Source organism: Neolamprologus multifasciatus, chromosome 22, assembly GCF_963576455.1.
Source record: "Neolamprologus multifasciatus chromosome 22, fNeoMul1.2, whole genome shotgun sequence".
NCBI lineage: Eukaryota > Metazoa > Chordata > Actinopteri > Cichliformes > Cichlidae > Neolamprologus > Neolamprologus multifasciatus.
Window position 1 is genome coordinate 13,357,027 of NC_140459.1, and position 23,523 is coordinate 13,380,549.

Here is a 23,523-nt window from a genome sequence, read left to right on the forward strand (position 1 = left end):
ATCCTTCGTCGCTAAATGTTAAATGTTGGTTAAAAAAACGTCGAAGCGGAAGTAAAGTCTTCTAGTTCCTGTCATGTCAAAACATGCCAATGCAATGTTTTTAATTTGAAAAACTTTAAATCTTTCTAACCCAGCACATTCATTCACTTTCATATTTTTTCAATATTTAAAATTGTTATAAAACGTGTGCTTACGTTACGTAGGTTTATTTATAATCTGTAGTCACGTGATGTCACTACGTCACATGTAAACCCGAACGAAGATGGCGACCGCCGAGGGAGAGTCTTCTGTGCATAATGTGTCGGATGAATTATTTCAAAATTTTTACACTGAGGTAAAGCAGATTTAAAGTTAGATTATTCACTTTAAAGTATCGGTTGCTGTCTTTGCACGGACTGAAGCCGGTTATTGAGCGATTACCGCGTTTGTCACCTACGAGGCCTGCTGACATCAGCTAACGAGAAGCTAACGTTAAACGAGATGTTTGTGAGCAGCTTCAGTCTTCTGTTAGTACGAAAAAAACACCGCTATTTGGGCTTATTTTATTCATTATTATCAGCAGCTAGTACTACAAGCCATGTTACCTAAACTATGGCTTGCTTAATAGGAGTTACTGCGTTGGCGGGCCTTTCATGAAGCTGCTGCTGGGTCAGTGTACATGTTGACCTGTATTTATTTAATGAGGATAGCTTCCCGAAAAGATTAAAAGCATCCTTCTCGTTCTTCGTATTTCATTCTTCGGAGCTGGCTGACATAATTCAGAAGAAAATAAAAATGTATTCCGGAAGCCTTGTTTGCCAGGAGCTTTGCATTGTGAAGTGTTTCACTGTTTTGTTTTGCTGCTATTCATTTTTAAAGGTGAAGCAGATTGAGAAGCGAGACTCTGTGTTAACCTCCAAGCAGCAGATTGACAGACTGCTCAGACCTGGCGCATCATACTTCAATCTCAACCCTTTTGAGGTAACCTAGTGCACTAATGCTGTCGTTTTTGTTTTGTTTTTAATTATTATTATCATTGTTAAATATGCTACCTATCAATGTATGTATGTAGCATTTTTAATTATTCATTCACACTTCACTTCTAATTAACAAATGAACTGCAATAATGTATATAGCTTTTAGGAGCTTATGTAATTGATATTTATACTTGATGCTTACTTATTATTTTGATATCTGTATCTTATTAGACCCAAATCAAAGAAGAGGAAACAATTTTAAAATGTACCCTTTTAAAAGTTGTGAACACTGATTTTAGGAATCAAATCATGTGTTTTTTAAGTGACAGTCTTCCTTCTTTCTGTGCAATAATTTTGACTCCTCATACTACTCACTCAGCCAATCTGAAAGGATCTGTGATTGACCAAAGTCACCTGTCAGGGACAAAATTTTCCAAAGCCTAATAACAGAACCCAAGAGTTATTATTATATTATTCAAAGCACTAACTGCTTATGATGTATCAATGCTATGAGATCCAACGCTATTAACAATTGTCGATTTCAAATTTCTTTCAGGTTCTGCAAATTGATCCAGAGGCAACAGATGATGAGCTGAAGAAAAGGTTTCGGGCGGTAAGGAAGTCTTATGGAGGAGAGGCTTTTCAGTGACCTAATTTTTACAGACATGGCGTGTTCTTTGCAATGCTGTTTTTGGTTTTAATTTTAAATCTCTTTTACTTGGCAGTTGTCCATTTTGGTCCATCCAGACAAAAATCAGGATGATCCAGACAGAGCGCAGAAAGCGTTCGAAGGTAACAATTCTCTCACGTACATCTCTTATGGCTTGTATTTTTGTACAGCTCCAAGTTAATTAAATGGGTTTTATTGGCTATTTGGACACTCAATAAACTCTGGAGGAGAAAAAAACAAAACCTAAAAAACAGTTTCTGTCTCATTGTTGTTTTTGTACAAATTAAAATAAAAAGTATGAAAACAACAATTTGACTTTGTTAGAGCCTCTGTGATACAGTTATCTGCTAATCTTACATTAAAACCACTCTTTAATCAAGCCTTAATGTTATACTATGTACAGCTGTGGACAAGGCATACAAACTCTTACTGGATCCAGAGCAGAAGAAGAGAGCCTTAGATGTGATTCATGCAGGAAAGGAATATGTGGAGCATATGGTGAGTATTTTCCACAGTGAAAACAAAAGATCTAATGCTCCTCCTCCCCCCCCCCCCCCCCCCCCTCCATGTTACTCAGCTTTCATTATCTGGACTTTTTTAATGCAATGTTTCTTTATATTTTAAAGGTAAAAGAGAAAAGGAAACAGTTGAAGAAAGAAGGGAAACCACTGGATGTGGAGGAAGATGATCCCGAAATGGTAAGTTCTACTGAGGAACTGAGACTTTTATTATAATTTTATTGTAATTTCAGAACCACAATGTTTTAAAGGGAAGGCATGTGAAGAATAGTTCTGTCTTTATCACAAATTACTGGATTAGCAAGATGTAAAAAAGAGGGATAGTGCTATCACTGCAAACCAATAGCAGAATTTTGCACCAGGAAAGACATTGAAGTAAGTTGTCCCGAATTCAATAAATTTGAGCAATGAAACAAACCAACAGAGGCCCAGAAGAGTGCAATCAAACAATGAGTTTATTAAAACACACACAGGAGAAGTATGCAGCATCACATCCGCACACGTCTCCTGCTAAGAATACACTTGAAAATGCTTTTATAACATCAGGCTTAACGCCCCTTCTCGCGTCAATTACAGATCAAATACATTGAGAACAGTAAATGGTACATCTTAGATGGCTAAAAACTAGAGGTGGGAATCACCATACATCCCACAATACGATATTATCACAATACTTAACGCACGATACGATATTATTGCAATTTTTTTTAAATATTTTGCGATATTCAGATTCTGTACATAAAGGTAAACTTTATCAATATTCATTTTATCTAATAACAAAGTCTCACACTCAGTCTTTCTCTCATTTCAGGTTTATTGTTGACAAACTGAACGGTTTGTATTACAGTCTAGTCCAACTTAACTGAACGCAACCATCTGGTACAATTATAGCTATTCTAAACTATGCAATTTGTGAAAACTATGCAGCCCCTTCAGCAACTGAAGAATTTGAAAGTAAATTAAAACAAAATATAATTTTACATTAAATAAAAAAGTTTTAAACTTAATTAAAATAAAACATGTCTTAAATTAAAATAAGTAAACTGTCATGTTTATTGCTGCCATGAAAAAGTTAAACACATTGGACAGTGAAGGAATGTCAGGATTCTTGCTCAGAAAAAGGATCAACATGCTCTGAAGTCAGAGCATGTTCCAGTCCACAAAAACTTTTTTTGTAACAAAATATCGATTTCTGCTGTCCCTGTATCGATACATTATTAGCAAACAAAATATCACGATACTACACAGTATCAATTTTCCCCCCCACCCCTACTAAAAACAGACACAGAATTAATTTAATTAACAATTAATTTCAAGCCTAGATGGTCCCCGAGGGCTTGTCCTTTCTTGACTGGTCTTCTGTCATCTGTTACCAAGCAAACTGAAATGCAGTTAGAAGCTAAATGAATTTCGGGCCTTTGGCCTGGCAGGTTTCTGGATTATATGTGTTTTTAAGCATGTACGCAATCCTTCTGTGCTCCAAGTCACCTACACAATAGATTGTGAAGACATATCTATTGTGTAAAACCTTCTTTAATAGACTGAGCATCAACTCTGAATGAGCACAAACATGCAATGTGTATAAAATAATTATAGCTGCACCTGTAATAAAAAGGTTAATATGGTGGCAATAGCTTTAATAAACATCTTTAATGCAATATCAATGCTGTAGGATATATTATTAATGCAATGTTAATAATGCAGGTTATATTGTAGCAGTAAAATAATTTCTGTACCTCCACAAAGTGTAACTTAATAGGGGGGAGAGGCTTTTAAAAAACAATATTTTGGGGCAAACTCTGTAAACCTTTATTTTTTAAATCTGATTTGTAGTTTTTATGTGGCAGATGCCATTGAAATTAAAGTACTTTGAATAAATGCCCAGCAGTGTTACCAAAAGGCAGTGAAGGTGAATGAGTTTAAATACCTGTGATCAACTATCTAAAGTAACAGAGTGGTGAAGAGCAGAGTAGAGGGGGTGATTTGTGACAGAAGGATAGCAACAAGAATGAAAAGGAAGGCTTTCAAGATGGTAGTGAGATCTCCTATGATGTATGAAAAAACAATGACAAAAAGACGTCCAGAGGACCAGAATAGACAGGATTAGAAACAAGTAGATCAGAGGGACGGCTCGGGTTGAGCAGTTTGGAGACAAAATTAGAGAGGCAAGGCTCAGTTGGTTTGGACATGTGCAGAGGAGGGGTAGTAAATATACTGGATTGAAGATAGAGTTGCCAGACAAGAGGAAAGAGGGATGAGCACAGAAAAGATTTGTGGAAGTAGTGAAGGCTTTATGTGACAGAGGATAATAGGAATAGAGGTAAATGATCCACTGTGGTGATTGCTAAAGGGAACAGCTGAATTCAGTTAGTTCAGAATTGCCAGTTAACCTAACCTAACATGCAAACATGTGTCAGCCCTGATTTAGTACTTGGGACCTTCTTGCTATGAGGAAACAGAGCTAACTACTGTACTTCATATCATATATGTATTTTTTATTTTTCTTTCTCTCCAGTTCAAGCAAGCAGTGTACAAACAGACCATGAAGCTGTTTGCAGAGCTGGAAATCAAGAGGAAGGAGAGGGAAGCAAAGGAAATGCATGAAAGGTAATTGGTGGGATTTTTAAGAACTTGGTTGCTGCTCTGTATGACTAAAACATTCACCCGTCTTTACCACTTGGTAGTTTGTTTTCATCCATAACATCCTGGATTTCTCTCAATTTACCAGGAAAAGGGCGAGAGAAGAAGAAATCGAGGCAGCAGAGAACGCTAAGCGACAGCGAGAGTGGCAGAAAAACTTTGAGGTGCGTTCTTGTATGCCAGTTGTTACGCATCTGTAAATAGAAACACAATGACTGTGCCATTTGGATTTCTTAATTGAAAAATAATATTTTTATTTTCTTCAGGAAACAAGAGATGGACGTGTGGACAGCTGGAGGAACTTCCAGGCCAAAGGAAAAAGCAAAGAGAAGAAGAACAGGTCCTTCCTAAAGCCCCCTAAAGTCAAAATGGAACAGAGGGAATGATGTAAAACTGGACTTCACTCAATTAAAATCCACTGTTTAAATGAAAGAAACACTTCTGTGTATCCTCTCCTTGTTGTCTGCGGTCATCTGTGTAATCATCATCACAGCCATCAGCATTGTGTCGTAGGACAACATCCCGAGCCCGACAGCTGTAGTTTTGTACTTGGCTTTTCTAATGTACATATTTATGATCTGGAGCTGGAGATCATACCTGCCCCGGTTAATAAAGAAATTATGCATCTTCCATTCGTGTGACAGAGGGTGGAAGCATGGTTTGCTGTCATTTGCTTTCTTGTTCTCCTTGTTGTTGTTTTTTTAAATAAATCTTTGTCTTAACAAGCCTACTTCACTGTGGTCTCCAAAACTGTTAAAACTTGCAGAAAAAAGTGAAATAACTAGATTATGGGATACAGATATCTATAAGCTATGTGGCATCTATGCTTCTTATTATCTGGCTGTCATTGATTCCTTTTATAAGTAGAATATCAACTGGATACAAATTTACAAATGTGTTGTTGGAACAGGCATTCTTGTTGAGAACCTACGTCTCTGTGCATGTCTTCTGTGTATTCATAATATAAATTTAAGCAGCTCACCGTTTTACTCCCAAGTTATGTTTTGGAGAAAATAAATTTTAAAAAACTGCTTCGTTTCTGTTTTGGCTTTTTTTAAGGACAAAATGGAAAAAAAAAAGACTCTGAAAATGAACAGTGGGAAAATAAAATAAGTTTAATAATTCAGTTTTAAAACTTTTTGCAGTTGTGCTCAGCAAACACCATGAAACAATGGCAATAGCTACAGTCTATAATTTGTAAAACAAACATCAAAATAAGAAGCAGCATTGTCTGCCAAAGGAAAAAGAATACTTCAGAAAATACAGAGTAATATAAATATGTTTCCCGTCTTCTTGGGTTACATGGTGAGAGCCAGTCTCATTTTCTCCATCCAGTCTCATTTGCAGAAAAATTTGCAAAAGCATGTGGCTCATTGAAAAAAAATCTAAACGTCTTTACGCGTCCCATCTCACATGACTTTGCACTGATCTCCTGCACCTGCACCAGGCGCCATCACAGCAGGGGATGCATTAGTAGCCCCCATTAATCCATCCAGACTGAGGCCCTGAAAGGCTCCAAAAAAGGAGTCGTCCTTGGCCGGGGTCGGTTTCCTCCTGGAAGCGTTGCTCTGCTGCAGGCACAGGTGTTCAGGTTAGATAATGACACGCTGATAAGTCAGTTGCATTTGAATGTAGCTGCTCACTTACCCGTGGGAGGCAGTGATGGCTCCTGAAGTGAGTTTTCCTGACAGTCCTTTCAGCGTTCTTCTTGGCCAGCATGGCTTGCTGACGTTTCCTTTGGCAAACAGCAAAGAGCAACATTTAGCGTGGCACATGGGCGAGGAGCTTATTCATGTGAGGAAGAGTCTTATCCTCACTAAGCCAGGTCTGTCTGGCCAAGAGTCTTAGCTTGATGACAAGATAGTAACTGAAAATCATTGTTTTCTTAAAATACAACAGCAACTCTAACTCTTGTTTATTGTATTGCAAAGAAAGCTAAAAGTGATCGTGAAAAACCTGGCAACCTGGCAAAACCACATTAAAAACTGAAATTCAATCAATCAATCAATCAATCAATCACATGAATGCTTCTGTTTAAATTTTTTTTTTACCTTTCCCTCTTCAGTTCATCCTGGTAAGCTCTGAGCCAGGAGTCTGGCACTTTTTGGCTGTTGCAGGGAACGCTTCTCCTCCTGCTGAAGCTCCTCCTGCGGGTGAAGCTGCTTCTGCGGACAGACTGGCTCCTCCCGGCGCCCCTCTTGGCGGTTCTTTTCCCCGACACACAGCTGGTGAACTGCTTCAGGGGAGCACCCAATGACATTAAGGAATCCATTTGCGGCGTTTGTAGATGTCGCTTGATTTATCAGGTAGACTTTTCCGAGTATTTAAGGCAATATCAGCATGAAGGTGCGACTCTTTGTTTGGGATAAATATTCAGCAGCAGAAGTGAGGCTTTTATTGGAGACTGTAATCTGCAAATAAAAAGTACAAGCAGAGAAAACTTTAATACCTCTATATTGAAATTAAAAAAAAAAAAAAAATACTATCCATCCTTTATTTGGAAAAGTCTTTGTCTGTGTCTATCAAAAAGAGACACCCTAAAGTCACAATTTTACAAAACATGTTGCACATGGTTTAAAGAAACAATGACTGACCTTTGTGCGTTCTCCTGTAGACACAATGGGCTGATGATATCATTTGTCAAAGCTGTAAAGCAAAGGATCCATTTAATGCTCTGCTGCCAGCACTTCAGCTTGTGTACCTGTAGACACCTCCGCTCCGCAACGCTCTGCTCTTATGTGGATTTGACTGATGACCTTGCAGGTCTCCAAATTGGATTAGCTGAGGACGCAACAGTCGCTTATCTCATTAACAGCAGAGTAGCTGCAAACAAATCTGCACATGCAAACAGATGCTTAAAAAATTTACATCCAGGGGACTGACGACGACTAAGCTACACTTAGTTGAAAATTTTCATTGTCAATTTTAGCAGCTGATGAAATTATTTGGCAACAGGGTCAGAGGAAGCCTGACAGATGGGAGCTGATAAAGCGGAAGACGGAGGATGACGCTTTTATGACGCACAGAGGACGACTTCTACCCAAAGACGAGACAGTTTCATTGACTGGAAGGATCAATTTCATTCACAGATTCGCTTCATTCACAGTGAACTCAGACAAATTCAGGCCTATAGAGAAACAGCATTCACATTGTCTGAAATCCCAAACCATGCACTATATACTCAATATTTTTACTACTGTTCATGTCACTTACAGAGCAACACGTGTTAATGGTTATCCAACAGCCTGTGCGAGACCAAGCAATCATTAACAAATTGGCACCTTATTTTTAAACACTATAAAGATTTACCATAAAGATTGAGCTGCCAGCTGTGCCTCTTAAATCCTGTTACTGCTGCACTGTTTTTATAGATTTATACGCCAGTGTAGTATCCAGTGCCACATACTCTAATATTTACCTGGAAATAGTATGCATTTAAAGTACTGCTACACACTGCAATTATATACACATACTAAGGGTAAAACTCTCATTATTGAAGCATACTAAATACTATATTAGTGTGGAATTTCATACAGTCTCAGCCTGCCCACAACACTATGAATCACCTGTGTTTGATGCTACAAGAGTGCATTTCTACCATACAGATTATTTCCATTCTGCATATGAAGGTTTATACATTTAACACAAAGAATTGGACATTCCTCAGGTTGTTAGAAAACGTGAGAAAATGACCAGAAAACCGACATCCCACATCTTTGTATGTCAGTCAAGCACAGTTTCAATCAAACAGATTCAGTTTTATCATTTTCTCTTAGGGTTAATGCATAGCAGGGTTTCTATTCAGTCTGCTGTTGTTTGAGAAAGAATGGGGACAGCGAGGTAAATAAAGGTACTAATAAAAGTACTGACAGGTGGGGAAGTCTACATGACGATCCATCTATACACCTGTTGCAACAGATCTTGTGCTCAGCTTTCTTCTGCTCCTCAGGAGGTGACAGCTGAGCGTAGACTTTGAAGGGTAATGACAGAGAGATTAGTTAACAGGATAGGACTGGTGGAGGAAAAACATCCGACAGTCGCTGCCAAAAAACCCTGTCATTAGGGATTTTTTTAAATTTTATCAGTGTATGCAAAATGCCTAAAACTATTAAACAGTTAAGATACTTGGAAACCAGGATGAAAATTATCCCATTTTAAAAAAAGAATACACTTAAAAAGACCCTGAGTCTAGTGATAGAGTCTAAAGTGTGGCTGATGATCCAGAGAAGAGTGCCCCAGAATAATTTGCTATAAAATCAGACTTCAGTAATCTGAAAATGCAGGTGATAAAATGTGCAAATGATAAAATCTGATATGAATGAATCGCATGCATCTCAATTAAGATGAAAGCTTTTAGTGCCAGTGGAATCCAAGAGACAGTTTGCAGTAAAAATGTGAAAGATTTAAAGAAATTACTTCAAATTAGAAAATAATACTCACCATTTTCCTTTTGTTCACTCAAGCATCCAAAGACCTGTGTGACAGCTATGCAGGTCATCCAGCAGAGGCATTGCTGAGGTAAGAAACAGAAATGGTAACCACCTTTAATTTTATCACAGGCCCAAACGGACACAGCGGAAACCAGAAGCCTTTGGCAAGGAGGACTTTAATTCTACACAATAATACATATATACAGTTTTATACGCTTTAATTTCATACAAAAAAACACAAGTCATGTACAGGTTGGCGGTGGGGACTATGACCTAGAAGAACTCATAATAAATACCATCAACAGGGGCTGTGTGCTTAACCTCGATAGAGAGACGTCAGGTCTGAAAATGTCAAACATGGAAAAGGCAGTTATTGGAGTTTGAATGAGTGGGAATGTTCCCACAACTAATGCTTACGTAAACCAGAGCAAAACATAAACGCGTCGCCCACTCCATCCAACAGACACACACTCTCACACCCAGAAATCATTGCATGACAACATATTTATCATATAAGAGAGGCAGCAAAGGCCCATGTAAGCGGAGTGTCCCGTCATTATTATCTTCTCACATTACTGGTGAATAGTAATAAACCCACTAATTTATGGCAGATTCTCCATATAGGGGACATTTCTTTTATAAAACAAGAAGTCTATGTGCAGGTCTTTAATTAACAACGTAAACAAGAAGTTGAGACACTTGCCTCTGCCACAGATGTTTGCAATACTTTCCAATTTGAATGATCAGATGTTTGTGTAACAGAATCTCTTCTCCATGTCTCCTTTTTTACCCTTTCCATTCACTTCAGAATCGGAAGACTTTTTCATCTCCAAAGCTGATTCTTTTTTTTTGATGACAGACTCTGGTAGCATTTCCTTATTTTCTTTACATGCTGGTTAAAATAACAGGTAAACAGAAAGAAGGGTGGAAGGTGGTTCAGAAGTCTAAAGGAAGACAGGAGCTGCATAGTGGGCTACTTTGGATACAAACAATCTTCCATTTAAAGATTTTTTTTTTGCCTCTGCCGAGGTGAGAACTAGAAAAGACTTCACTCTTTCCCCCACATCTTCTGTGGCTTATTTTTAGTCTCTGCTGCAAAAACATGCCTCTTGTGGCTACAGAAATGGACGCCAGAGGAGCGAGAAGTTAAGGTGTCCATGCTTTAATGACAGATGAGGCCCCAATTTATTCAACAGTTCCCACTGCTCCACACAGAAAGGACTGTAAACCCTTCATTATTCAGTCTTTGGAGGGTTGTGGGTCACCGGCTGATGTCCCGGTTGCCCTCCCAGCTCTTAGTGCCTGCAGCCTCACTGATCCCTAAGTTCTCAAAGAAAGGGTGTTTTAGAGAGTCAGCCAGTGCAAGCCTCTTGGAGGGCTCATACTCCAACATGCTTTCGATAAGGTCAAACAGCTGGTGGTGCTCTTCCGCCTCGGACAGCAGATATCGCTGAAAGAAGGAAAAGAAAAAAAAGTGGAAATTAGTGGCAATAAAAAAAACTCCAACATGAAATACAAGAAACATCTGCTGCATCATACAGGGAACTTTTCATCCCCGCTAATCATCAAATTCATGCCCTTCCCACTCACTCCACTTACCCGTAATGGTTTGCAGTTTTCTCTAACATATTTTCCCGCTGAGGAGCTCTCATCCCAATCAAGACGACCACGATAGAAGTATTTCTGCTTCCTGAGAGAGTAAGATCAGTTTAAAATGTTGCTTAAAAATACATTTGCATCAGGCACATTTTTAATCCTTTACTTGTGTTTTTATGTTCTCTTACCGAGTCTTACGAATCATCCTGGAGGGCACTGGTCCCAGGATTCTTTCCATCATAGCCAAATGTTCCCTGTTGTCATGAGTCTGCAAAAAATATAAGATAAGCAAGAATGAGAGGGGAAAAGACTCACACAGAAAGGAAGAGAGTGATTCAGTAGATAATCAGGATTTAACTACTTCAGGTTCTGCTGCTGCATATGGTGTCTTCGGTTTTAGAGAGCTCACCAGTGGCAAGGGTTCATTCTTACCAGCACTGAATAATTGTACACTTGCATTTACAAGGACCCATTTACATTAGAGCTTTAACTAATAGTTGAGATTTCAGCAAATAAATCAGTTTACAAAAAGTAAATAAAAGGCGTATTCTGCTGAAACAATCTGTGTGCTGCCATGTACCTGAAACAAAGTGAAGCCCAAGTAGTACTCAAACAGGATACAGCCAATGCTCCACACATCGCAGGGATGACTCCAGCCCAGCTCTGAAACACAAAAGTATAAGTACACTAAACCACCACAGGATTACAAGAGGACAGGATTACCACCTTGTAGTTGTAAGCTTCCCACAACCAGCCATGTTTTAATTTACATCCATTTCTGGCCAGATTCACTCAGTGTTGCAGTGAAGACTGGGAATGAATTTATCAGGAAAGACAGACACACTCTCTACATCTAAGTTTAGGCTCCCACTTATAATGCCCGGGAAAGTGTTTTTGAACAACATTATGTTACAGTCAGTTGATCTTTTATCATCAATTACTTATCAGTACATTGTTGAGTTTAAAGCAACATGCACGCTGGAAAGGATTCGCATGCTTCCTCAAGTCACACAAAAAACATTCAAATGATCCAATTTGTTTCTGATGTGAGTCATTTTGCACTCCTTACATCAACCAGCCCCAATTGATCTCAGCATAAACTGCTTTCAGTAGATGCTTATTGTACCACTGATGATACACTTGTGTAAAAGTGAATATTTCACATACTTGAATATCACATATCATAAATCCCATTTGTTTTTCCTAACAAAGCAATCGGGGCAGGAGCTGAGCCGTGCCTGTTTGAACCCGTTTCTTTTTGTTTGTTTGTTTGCTTTTTAAAATAACTTCAAAGTAAACTTTTGGTCTTCCAAGTAAAGCATATCGTGTCAACTGAAAAAGCCACAGCTGCTCATGTGACTGGGCCAAAGATTTGTGGATATAATCACAAAGCAATCTACTGTACATCTATAGCAGTTCTCACCTAATATGACCTCAGGGGCACGGTAATGCCGCGTGGACACAATGGTGCTGTGGTGCTCGTGGTCAAATGTGGCACTGCCAAAGTCCACCACGCGTACTGCCGTGCTCTTAACAGTCCGCTCCTCTCGTTTCTGGAAGATAACACACATGTTTTTCAGAAATGCCCAGCTTTCTCTCAAGAGTAAATCTGCAGTAGAGAAGCTTAGCTTTTTTCCCCTTAAAATATAGCAACACGTGTTTTCATATCTATTTATCATAACTGCCAGCAATAAGTAACAGGAAAACTTTCCTCCACCTACAAGAAAGGTGATAAATTTTTATAAAGAACTTTTTTTTTTCTTCATATGTAAAATGAACAAAAAGTAGCCCTTGAGTTCTGGAACCAACCTGCCTATAAACAAATATGATTGTTGGGTTTTTGTTTTGTTTTTTAAACTGTTTTCCTTGACTCTTACCTTCTCTACGTTGTAGGACATGGTGAAGTCTGAGTTGACAAACAGGATGTTCTCAGGCTTGAGGTCTGTATGTGTCAGCTTATTGTCGTGGAGAACTACGGAGGTAAAAAGCAACCTTCACTGATTAAGTTATTCAAAATTGTCAGTTACCTTACATCACTTTATACAAACTGTCTACTCACCATTTATTACAACATATAATACTAATAATCATAATACTAATAGAGAAGCATCAGAAAAGCACTACTAGAATATCTCAGTAAAACCAACATGAGAACATTAACAACAGTAAACAAGTTAAAGGGCTTGGTGAGGATATATAGCTTTTATTTACTAAAGAGAAACTTGATAAGTCAGTGGGGCCAACACCCTTTTTGCTATGATGCCCTCCTGTGGTAAATGTCTACCACAAACACCAGATGATTTGAACAAGTATAATCATCAAGTCAAAAGCTAAATTACAGCTCAAGTTATAAGAATCAATGTCTTCCCTTTTCACAGTATTCCTAATTCCCATCCAATTTATCTGTAAATTTCACAGACCATAAAGATACGACTTACATTTCACAGCAAGACAGATTTGGTAGGCCATGTGTCTGACCTGACCAATTGAGTAGGGCAGGTAGTTGTTTTCCTTCAGAAAGTCAAAGGTGCTCAGAGCTAGCAGCTCAAAGGAGATGCACATGTGACCGTGGTAGTCAAACCAGTCATACATCTGTACACATAAACTGCAAGACAGACAAAGCAGGGAGGTTCAGGGAGTGAGCTGACAAATTCACTTCAATCACATAAACCAGCTTAAACCTTGGAGTGAACACAAGACACTAAGTAATACAGGTTTAACCACAGTGCCGCATGACTGAGTCAGAACTCACAATTTGTTATCGGGATCCTTTTCATTGATCTTCTCCAGTACATTGATCTCCAAGCGAGCTGCTTCCTTGTATTTCTCCACATTCTTGATAATTTTCAGAGCAACGTGGGCTCCTCCCCTGTAAAACACAAGAGATTATGAATACAAACACTAACGTGATGAAACACAAAACATGCCTTTTTTTTTTTATGTAATCCCTGTGTGCAGCCCTGAATGCTAAACACTAGCACCTGTTTATTTATAGATTCAAGACAGAGTAGTTAACTGCCTGGCTGTGAGAGCAAAGGCTCCAATTATCAAGTTATTTATAGGATGGGGAATATATATATATATATATATATATATATATATATATATATATATGAGAGAGAAGTCACTGCAGCAGCTCCAGCTGGTTGGAAGACATTAACCCATAACGATGGCACATCACGATCTTAAGGCCCTGGGCATGAACATGAACTGATGCACATTTCTAGCTCTGTCACAACAAAATAAATCTTCCGCAGGGAGAGAAGCACAAATAGCTCCTGTTCACATGAGGGGCTCACAGTCACAGGGGACTAAAATACTCTTGAGCTGATTTTCAGTATACATCACGATGTGGTGAACAGAACCAGAATTGCAGCCTGCGATATGGCAGCCTCACTTCTGTCAGTCTGCCCCAGGGCAGCTGTGGCTACAACCGTAGCTTGCCTCCACCAGTGTGTGAATGCGAGAGTGAATGAATAATGGCATTGTAAAGCACTTTGGGTGCCTTGAAAAGCGCTATATAAATCCAATCCATTATTATTATTATTATTATTATTAAAATCAGAAATGTCTTTCTGCCATGTCTGGTGTGATAATGTGACTCTAAAATTACTGATAATGAACAACCTCAACAAGTTACTTGAAACATAAAACACTGTTTACCTTAATAAAAAAAAACTCTACGTGTAAATCCTTTGTGCTGTCATTGATTCACAGTGGTCCGTAAATTGTATTGCACAGGTACAGACAACAGACATAACGATAATTTAAGACTAATTATTTTTCTTATGAAATTTCAGGCTGTTCATCATCACTATCTCTGAAGAAATTGTGGCCAATCAAAAGCCTACAAACAATAACACAGTGATACATCAAAAAAAAGAAAATAAAGGTGCACAGGCTGGAAATCAATTTTCCTTATTCACATGTAAAAGTAGAAATGAACTTCTCAAAAACCTTCACCCTGGCATGCAAAATGCATAGAAAAAGCTATTTTTGCCAAAATACATGTGGTTGTAACCATAAATAAAAGACATTTAGAGAGGTAGTTCCTTTCTCCTACAGAGGGTTTTATGCAATACTTGTACTGGTCCATCCTGCTCAATACAGGCTGCATGTTGCCCATGTACTAAAAATGGGTTAAACACCTCTGATGTATCTTAATATCCCAGCCCAAAACATGCACGGAGAGGCTCTTGTTTCTTGTTGCTGAGGAAACAACAATTCCCTAATGAACTATTAAGACACGCAGAGACTGAGAGCTCACACACCTGCGATGGTCAATGCACCGCATCACCCTGCCAAAGGTGCCTTCCCCCAAAGTGCTGACAATCTCATCTGCAACACAGTACAAAGAGAGAAAAAACAAGAGAGGGAGAGCGGGGGGAAAAAAAGAAGCATTAGAAATGTGGACTCGTGCAGGAATACACAATGCAAAAGTGTAGACAGGCGAATCAGTGCTAGCGCCCATCCCCTTTCCGAATTGCTGCCTACTGAGTCTGGCAGGCTTAAAACGTTGCGCGTAAGGCTATGGTAGCTAAATGGTGCTATGATGTAAAACAAAGGGGGCAAACATAAAGCACTCCCTTCCTTTGATGACCAATTTGCAGTCATAGAAGCTATTAGAGCGCATCCTTTTGTCTTTGCCCAAAACGATACAAATGCTGTATAAACTTGAAACATAAAAAATAATATGTATTGCAATCATTCTCAAATGAAGCGTTTAATGTAAAGAAAGTCTTAAAATGTGCACTGGTTGTTCTAACCTTAGTGAAATTTGTGATGAATAAGTGATGTGACCCTGAAACCATCCGAGTGAAAAACATCTAGCTTAAGTTACAGATTTAAAACTGTAACTGAGTTGTAAGCTAAAGCGCAACATAAACAAACAGCTGCAAATTGGATTTCTAAGTTTAGGAAAGTCAAATAACCTGTGAAACATAAAGGAAATGCTCCACAGCTTAAAAATCCTAGAAAAAAAAGGAAAAAAAAAAAAAAAAAAAAAAAAAAAAAAAGCAGATTGTATCTAAAGTCCCTCCTAAAATCTTCAACATTCTTGCAATCCACCCTGCTATTTCAGCTAGAGCGAAGAGCATTCTAGCAAGGCCTCATCATCATCATGATCATCAGGCACTCCCCATGTCATGTAAATGCTCTATGCTTTAATACTCATATGGAGAAGGGTTACGATAGAGTAGTGGCAGTGAGTACATCTCTCTTGCAGGACGTCCCCACTCCGACAGATCAGGTGCCCTTCCTCGTCGTCCCTCACACTCAGTGCACGCGTCCGGCTGTTGCTCCGCTGTATTCACACCCAAACGGCCATCAGCAGGTCACAACACGACCGAAGGGGACAGGGGGGGTTTCAGGGGCAGCCGCAGCCACGGCGTCAGGTGGCACAGGTGGATGAGGAGGGAGGAGGAGGGTGGTAGTTGATGTAGTTGTGGTTGTAGGTGGGTTTCATGGTCATTGGGCGATTCACGCATGACACCACGTGAAGGAAATATATAACGATAGGGATATAGTGCAAGGGAACAAGTCAAAGATCACATGTTGTCCTCTGCTCCTCTCCCGCCCCCCTACCTTTAAACCACAGCTGCTTACAAACAAGGAAGCAACTGGCACATCCATTCATCAACGCAACAACCAATTAAAACAATAATATACATAACTACTTCAAAACTTTGCAACAAGATGAAAGATAAAATAACAACGCCATAAACATTCAAGCAGGACTTCTTTAAAGATAATCCCAACAGTTATACTACATCAAATTCAAACCTTTTCCTCATTTACATTCATAAAAATACTTAACAGGTGTGATTAACCACACCCCACACAAAAAGAAATAATTAGAGCCAACTCATTTTAAATGGCAATAAATTTTAATAAAAATCTAATGCACCATGGTTGGCAGAACATTTTCACTTTTTTCATCATTAAAAAAAAAAAAAAAAGAATAATAATTGCAAGAGCCAAAACAAAAATCACAAGGCTTTCTGCCCTCTTAGAAATAAAAAAAAAAAAAAAAAAAAGTAAAATAAATAAATTACAGTAACAATTATTGGTGACAAAATAGCGGCTGAAGTACTAAAAAGTGTCTGTATAAAAATGAAAATGCTCTACCATAAAAAGGAGAAAGAATTTTTGAAAAAAAAGAGCCAATTAGAGCCAAACCCACCTATTCACAAATATAATAAAAAACCCTGTGACAGAACAAAAATAAATCATAAAGGTTTTACTACTTACCAAATCTAGGGGCTGTAAAGAAAAGGTTAGGACAGGACAGAGGCAGAGAGAGCTGAGCGAAAGAAACAGGAGTTGGAGGTAGAGGATGAGGACTTAAAGCACAAACTCAGGTCTGGCTGTACTCACCGAGGAGGATGCGCTATAGGACCTGGTTCTACGCCGCCTTCGTTTGTGCTTACGCCTGCTGCCTTTCCTCCGGTACGACTCTTCTCGTTCACGCTCCCTCTCACGGCCGCGTCTGTAGTCGTACATGTTCGGCGAGAAGTCACGTGGATAGTAACTTTCGGCTGCTCCGTGTGGCTCCCTGTCTCTGTCGCGTTCTCTGCTCTGATCAAACCGTCTGTATCCCTCGCAATATCTTCTGTCAAACGGTCGTTGTTCCACTGACCGATTGTCATAGCTGCGACTGAATAAGAGAGCAGAGAAATATCCCGAAACCTTAAGACTGGCAACCAATAATAAAGTGAAAGAGCGTTAAATATAACATGAAAGAGTAAAAGCCCAAGCTAATTTGACCATAACGCACCTCCGTGACCGTACATAGCTTCCTTCCTGTCTGTGTCCACGTCCCCTCCTGTCTCGGTCTCTTTCTCTGTCACTGCTGGAGGAGTAAGTCGGCGTTCTTCTGTGTCGATGTCTTCGCCCTCTGTCTCGGTCTCTGTAACGATCCTGGTAGCTGGCTCGACTGTCTCTTTCCGACGACGAGTATCGTCTTGTGTGAGGCATCTGGTGTAAAAAGGAAACAAATTAGCACAGAGTACCAAAATATGTTTAAGGAAAGTCACTCCTTACATTCAAATTATTGGAGCAGCTGATCACTGCCAAACTCATGGGATTTGAAGGACTAAATACCTGCACGTTTCTCGTGTGTAGTTACAGACCCCCCAACAATACTGTAAAGTTCAGAGTTATTCCCCAAAGGCTCAAATCGGGACTGTGTACATCAGCACAGCTTTTCCACATATGGGTTCACAAAGCAAAAATCTGTGTTACCTTACTGAACAATACTCCCTTTCCTTTTTATTTTTTGACTTTTCGCCAATAAAAACGTATTCAACCTTAAGTAATTTGAACTCCGCACAACCCAGAAGTCTCGCGAGTGTGCAAGTTCCCTGATTTAACTGTCGTTATGTTTTAAGAATTTAAATTGAAAGTAAAAAGACAATTTCATAACAAACTTTATTGTCAACTTGGAAACAGGCACTTTTAGCATCATACGTTCAACTGCATGACAAGTGTAAATATTATTTTTACTGTTTAATTAAACTACCCTTAACCTAGAAGCAGACATTTCTGTAAACGTGGTTATATAGGAGGCCACCATCAGAACAGTTCAACTTTCCTTCATGCCTAAAAAGGCAACAAAATTTTCAACAAAATTCTCAACAAAAGGACCTAAAGCTATGTGCAAAATTATTGCAACGGGTCTGAAAATACTGAAAATAAGAAGAACAGCGTTCAAATGAGATGATATAGCTATAATAACCCTGTTGCATGACCATAATAAACTTGACAACCCCCAAACCACACAGCGGTGCATCAAACCATTGCAAAGCCATTAGCACTGTAGTCAGAAGTAATTATTAGAGCAAATGAGTTCAGTTAAGCCTTATCCAACGCAGAGTGAAAGCACAAGTAAATGCCAAGTTAATAAATTGATCGTGGTTACTCATTAAGCGTTGCCTATGCTGTTTACACACATTCCAAGACGATGCAACACTCGTTAAACGTAAGGCTAAATTACCGTTAAGGTCGTTAATCTCTGCATGGATTAGTAAAATTAAGCATCTTTAACACTCCAGCACATTTACTAACAGCACCAATATTTCAAAGTCTGGAGAGAAGTAACTAATCAACAAGCGACGTAGTATCTATTAGCATGCATTGCTAGCAACTAGCTAATGTAAATAATTTGACCGCCATCTTAACTTAGCTACGTTCGTCAAGCTAACTTGCTACTTACGCTAGCAGCCGCGCTAACTGCAGAATCGCTATGTAGCTTATTTAAATATACACGGTGTTTACCGTTTTAGCAGCGAGCCCTGTACGTTTATCCCACAAAAAATCCGTGGTGGCGTTCCACTTTTCTCCTCTACCTTCTCGCCAGCTCGATGTTCAAAGCTCTTTTGCTATCACCTAGCCAGTTTTTTTTTTTCTGTCTGCTTAGTACAGCTAGTTCTGGTTCAATTCGGCGCTCGTACCGCCCTCCTGTGCTCAAATGTGGCTACTCCTGTTCGAAGGTAGACATCCACAAGGAACTAGTGAGGAATTACCACCCCAACCTACAACCGTTACAAGTCCTTATTAAATTATGGACAGCTGATTTTTATCAGCTACCTTTTAACTTTTGTTTTCTCCATGTCCAAATATTTGATTTGCTGTTTTAAACCTTTTAAAATGACATACCTGTGGTGGTATACAAATTACTATGGAGAAAGGGCGGTGAACAGATTTAGGAGGAAAGGCTGAGATGGTTTAGACGTGTAGATGAAGGATAGTGGATATAATGGAGGGAGATGGCGGCATTCTTGCTTTTATAAGCTTTTACATGTTAAGTCACACATTTTGATTTTAATTCCTTGTAGTTTTATTACAAACATTTTGATTTATTTTTTTGGTAAAACAACTTGAAAATGAGCTGCAGACTTTGCAGCCACACACATATAAGAGATGCCCTCTTTTTCACTTTTTCAGATTAACACATAATAAGTTTGAACCTACTAAGAAAATTTTATTTTTGTTCAGCTGTACAAAATCTGTTATAAAATGAATACATTTGTAGTATCTGCATGGTCTGAAGGCATTATCCCCAGGAGTAAGAGAAAGGCTCAGCTGGACAAACTTAAAGCATCCTCATAGTCCATCAGTTTGATGATGGTGATGACTCTAAAGCACACAAAACAGGGAAACAGAGAGACTAGTAAGCCAGTAGGGATAACCAGGATAACATAATTTTTCTCCACATACGAAAGTAGTTTACCATTGACTGAGGTAGTGTTACTCTTCCGCCTGTCCTCCTTTTAAGTCTTATTTAAATTCTCATTCACATTAATCATTTGTTCCAAGCAACTGGAGCCTCGGTGGATCCACTCCTTATGATCATCATCCTAAACATGAAATGAACACACTACAGTAAGTCACAAAATTGAAATAAATGTAACAGGATTTAAAAAAAAAAAAAAAAAAAAAACAGGAACAACTTAAGATGGAACAGACCAGAAAAACAACTTCCATCAAACTGCAGTCGATATCCAGTACTTTACTCCTCTGTAGGAATCCATTACGTTCCACGTTTACAGTCTGTCCGACATGGTACTGCGTCATGGGTGGATAAGGCCACTTCTTTATATAATTCTGCATGAAAAGCTTGTGCTTTTCATCTAGGATATCATCCAAAGGGTTCTCCACTGTCATAGAAAATGGAAAATCTTCTTAGTAGCAGTATTATAATAGCAGCTGCTGTGGACAGCGAGTATAGAAGAATTGGGATTCTGGATTTTATAAAATTAGATATTATGGTCTTGACGACAGCTGGTGTCCCAGCTGTCATAAGACGACAGGCGGGGTACACCTGGACAGATCGCTAGTCTGTCACAGGACTAACACAGAGACAGACAACCATAAATAACCTGAACTTACGCGGTTTGCAAACCATGTGCATTGCACGTAAGCTAGCATACACTGGAGTGTGATCATCAGTAAAAATCAGGAACCTGGAATATAAAAATTAAAAAATGTTACATTTTTTTCCCACCTTCACAATCTGAATTTATCACCAGAGTAAAACACACTAACCTCATGCGGTTTTTTCTGGAGGGGACCTCTGCCATGAAACCAGGCATAAACTGGTCGTCTTTGCTCCGGACCACCACACGCGCACCGACAAGCAACTCATTCACCTTTGGCATGTGTTCAAAGGCAATGTGGTGACCAGACACTAGGCTCCTCCCCTTCTCCTTAAAGTTGACCTTGTATTTCACCCTGCCATCTTCTGAAATGATTAAAGAAACATCGGAAACACTTCAGATTATACCACATTTGCTTCTACATACTGCGTTTTCTTGAAAGAAGAAATGTCAAATACAGGTGCATTTGTTAAATTAAATGGGTTTTTTTCTCATATCAAATGTATCTATTTTCTTTGAGAGCGTAATCAAAAGCGCTTAAGCGCCAGCCGTTAAGTTACAGCATCACAATCTGTGTCAAAATGTGCTGTCAGAGGAATTCAGTTGGTGAGGCCCAAACACCAACAAACTTTAAACTGTGGTAATGTCACTCATATGTCATATCGCATGCATGGTGTGTGTAATAACAACAAGCACAACCACAACCACTCAACAAAATAAAGAAGAAAAAAAGAGTAGAAAAAAAATCGAAACGTTGCTAGTCTAGCCTCAACTATGGGACACTTCCTTTAGCATCACATAATTTCTTTTGTTTACTTTGAAGTTTAAAATTTTTGTTATCTTAGCTACCAGAGCAATAGTGTGTCGAGCTCTGCTTGCCATGACGTCCTGATGACAATCAGCGTCAACAGAGCTACAGAACGTCTCCAAATAAATCCAATTCATTGCTTAACGTACTAACTACCTCAAAGCCATTTCACAGATTAAACTGATTAAATGTCACCCAACATTCCCAACTACACAAAACAAGACCTCTTTAATCGACGAGTAGCTGTCAAGCTAAAGACAAATGTGAAACTTTACAGTCTGCTTTGTGCTTACCAATAGAGTCTTTTCTTTATTATTCTTACCCTTTGTTATTATTTCAACAATTGTCCCTGGATGCCAGCTCAAAGGCCTCTTTCTGGCCAGGACCTTCATGTTCACACTGATCTCTGTTTGTGGCACCGCAGCAGGGGTCTTTGTGGCTGAGGACTGGGAAGCAGCTGATACAGTGGTTACAGGAGTTACTCCTGTCAGCGTAAAAGGAGCAAAATGTCATTTGAACACTGACGATTGGATAGATCTTGTGATTTCTGTGTTTGGAAATCTGGTAGTGAGCTGTTCCTCAGTGTACAAAGCAAGATCTTTAAATTTGCCAATATTTTCTACTATTCAACAATATAATACAGCTTTAAATCAGCTTAAAAACACATAAATCCCCACATAAACCTAAGATCTGGGCAAAAAAAAAGGTCTTACATGGAGTTTTTTATGTTTTTGCATAATGTATATTTTGTGGTCATTACCTGAAGCGCTTGCTGGTTTTGTCGATGTTTTTGTTGCCTTGCTTTCAGCACTTGTGTTTGTGTCGGCTTGTGGTGACTTTGCTGTTTTGCCTTTTGCATCAGGAACTGTACCCGCTTGCTGCGTCAATGTTTTCACTGGGCTGCTTTTGGCGCTGCTTTCTGCGTTTGTTGTCAGAGTCGATGTCTTTGCTCCGCTTCTGATGGAGCTTCTTCTCTCCTGATGTGTTGTGTCATTCTTAGTGTGGTTTCCATTCTTTTTGGTCATTTTTTTCCTCTTGTTTGAACGTGTACTTGAAATAGAAAAGTCGGTATCACTCGAGTCTCCGCTGGGTTCCCACTGCATGTCAGACCCATCAGTGCCTAAAGACTCATCTTCACTCCAGTGATTCTGAGGCGATGGAGAAGATGGAGAGCTGGTCATTTGAGATCCAGTCATTCTGGTCAGGACCACTACTGGGCTCTTCAAAGCGAGAGGGTGTTTTTTTCTCAGAACTCTTTCTTGTTTTTTGCTGTCATTTGGCTTAGATGAAAAAGAAGCCGAGCCATTAGAAGCCAGAGGTCTGTGGACTTGAGTTTCTGAGGGAACAGACTCGCATGACAGTGGTGATGCTTGTCCTAAAAACAGTAAAAATCACAGGTTAAATTGTAGCTTTCAAACAAACCTACCAAGTGCACATTTTTTAATTAAATTTTGCTTTACCACAGCTTGCTTGGTTATTGTCATCGTCCAAATCTGTGTCACTGTACTCCCATTCCAACAATGAGTAAAGTTTCTTGACAGTATCCTCACATGCAGCCACAGACCTGAATGACAAAAACAAAGAGAAATGAATGAAGAGAAGATAGAAAACACAGAAAGTAACCAGTATACAGGCTCTGATATTTAACATAGCACATTCATGCCTCGGAAGAGATTCTGGCAAATCATCAGGCAACTCAGGAGGGGAAAGTCGTGCTCTACCTGCACTGTGTATAGTGCAGGTGGAGCACTGCTGACTTTGACTAAGAATATTGTTGTGCGGTGGATGGAATACTTCTTAATCCCACTGACACATCTTTCGTAGAGGAAGCAGAGTCTGGGGAAAAGGGGGACCACGGTCCTCAGCCGGAAAAACGGTCGAGTTGCCACTCCAGGTCAGAGACAAGTAACTTCCCACAGTGGAGGTGCTTAAGTATCTCTGGGTTTTGTTCACTAGTGCAGTGACTAAAAGATCGAGATCGCGAATACAAGCAGCAGAAATGAGCTTTCTCCGAAGGGTGGCTGACCTCT

At 39.3% G+C, this 23,523-nt stretch overlaps 4 protein-coding genes across 6 annotated transcripts in view; 1 reads left to right on the forward strand and 3 right to left on the reverse strand.

The window, feature by feature from the left end:
* The first annotated feature begins 209 nt into the window (after positions 1–209).
* On the forward strand, positions 210–5,514 carry dnajc8 (DnaJ (Hsp40) homolog, subfamily C, member 8). The gene is made up of 9 exons (XM_085147577.1): positions 210–334; positions 859–960; positions 1,513–1,569; positions 1,682–1,748; positions 2,030–2,124; positions 2,253–2,324; positions 4,660–4,751; positions 4,873–4,948; positions 5,051–5,514. Exons 1-9 carry the CDS (start codon positions 263–265, stop codon positions 5,168–5,170), a joined length of 753 nt encoding a protein of 250 aa, XP_085003703.1. The 5' UTR covers positions 210–262; the 3' UTR covers positions 5,171–5,514.
* Positions 5,515–5,880: 366 nt separating this feature from the next.
* LOC146493087 (uncharacterized) lies at positions 5,881–7,056 on the reverse strand. Its single transcript, XM_085147578.1, has 3 exons — positions 6,836–7,056; positions 6,432–6,519; positions 5,881–6,355 (listed from the first exon to the last, which is right to left on the reverse strand). The coding sequence occupies exons 1-3, from the start codon at positions 7,054–7,056 to the stop codon at positions 6,194–6,196; spliced, it is 471 nt and encodes a 156-aa protein (XP_085003704.1). The 3' UTR covers positions 5,881–6,193.
* Positions 7,057–9,371: 2,315 nt separating this feature from the next.
* On the reverse strand, positions 9,372–19,704 carry clk2a (CDC-like kinase 2a). Of its 2 annotated transcripts, none has more exons than XM_085147564.1 (13): positions 18,804–19,059; positions 17,586–17,785; positions 17,186–17,465; positions 16,022–16,112; positions 15,082–15,148; positions 13,563–13,679; positions 13,249–13,415; positions 12,688–12,782; positions 12,234–12,363; positions 11,391–11,473; positions 10,999–11,078; positions 10,814–10,904; positions 9,372–10,664 (listed from the first exon to the last, which is right to left on the reverse strand). In XM_085147564.1, exons 1-13 carry the CDS (start codon positions 18,825–18,827, stop codon positions 10,476–10,478), a joined length of 1,614 nt encoding a protein of 537 aa, XP_085003690.1. In that variant the 5' UTR covers positions 18,828–19,059; the 3' UTR covers positions 9,372–10,475. The 2 variants fall into 2 exon arrangements, with proteins under 2 accessions (XP_085003690.1, XP_085003692.1); XM_085147566.1 differs by lacking the exon at positions 18,804–19,059 and adding an exon at positions 19,085–19,704 and having other exon boundaries at positions 10,476–10,664.
* A 142-nt stretch (positions 19,705–19,846) lies between these two features.
* setdb1a (SET domain bifurcated histone lysine methyltransferase 1a) overlaps positions 19,847–23,523 on the reverse strand; it is a 7,447-nt gene continuing 3,770 nt past the window's right edge. The window contains exons 4-11 of one of the 2 annotated variants that reach the window (XM_085147567.1): positions 22,954–23,057; positions 22,254–22,868; positions 21,816–21,977; positions 20,855–21,050; positions 20,699–20,772; positions 20,276–20,466; positions 20,040–20,166; positions 19,847–19,945 (exon numbers count right to left, since the gene is read on the reverse strand). In XM_085147567.1, the coding sequence (XP_085003693.1) occupies positions 20,080–20,166; positions 20,276–20,466; positions 20,699–20,772; positions 20,855–21,050; positions 21,816–21,977; positions 22,254–22,868; positions 22,954–23,057 (1,429 nt within the window). In that variant the 3' untranslated portion in view covers positions 19,847–19,945; positions 20,040–20,079. The remainder of the gene's footprint in view (positions 19,946–20,039; positions 20,167–20,275; positions 20,467–20,698; positions 20,773–20,854; positions 21,051–21,815; positions 21,978–22,253; positions 22,869–22,953; positions 23,058–23,523) is intronic. The other variant, XR_014871774.1, reaches the window with a different exon arrangement.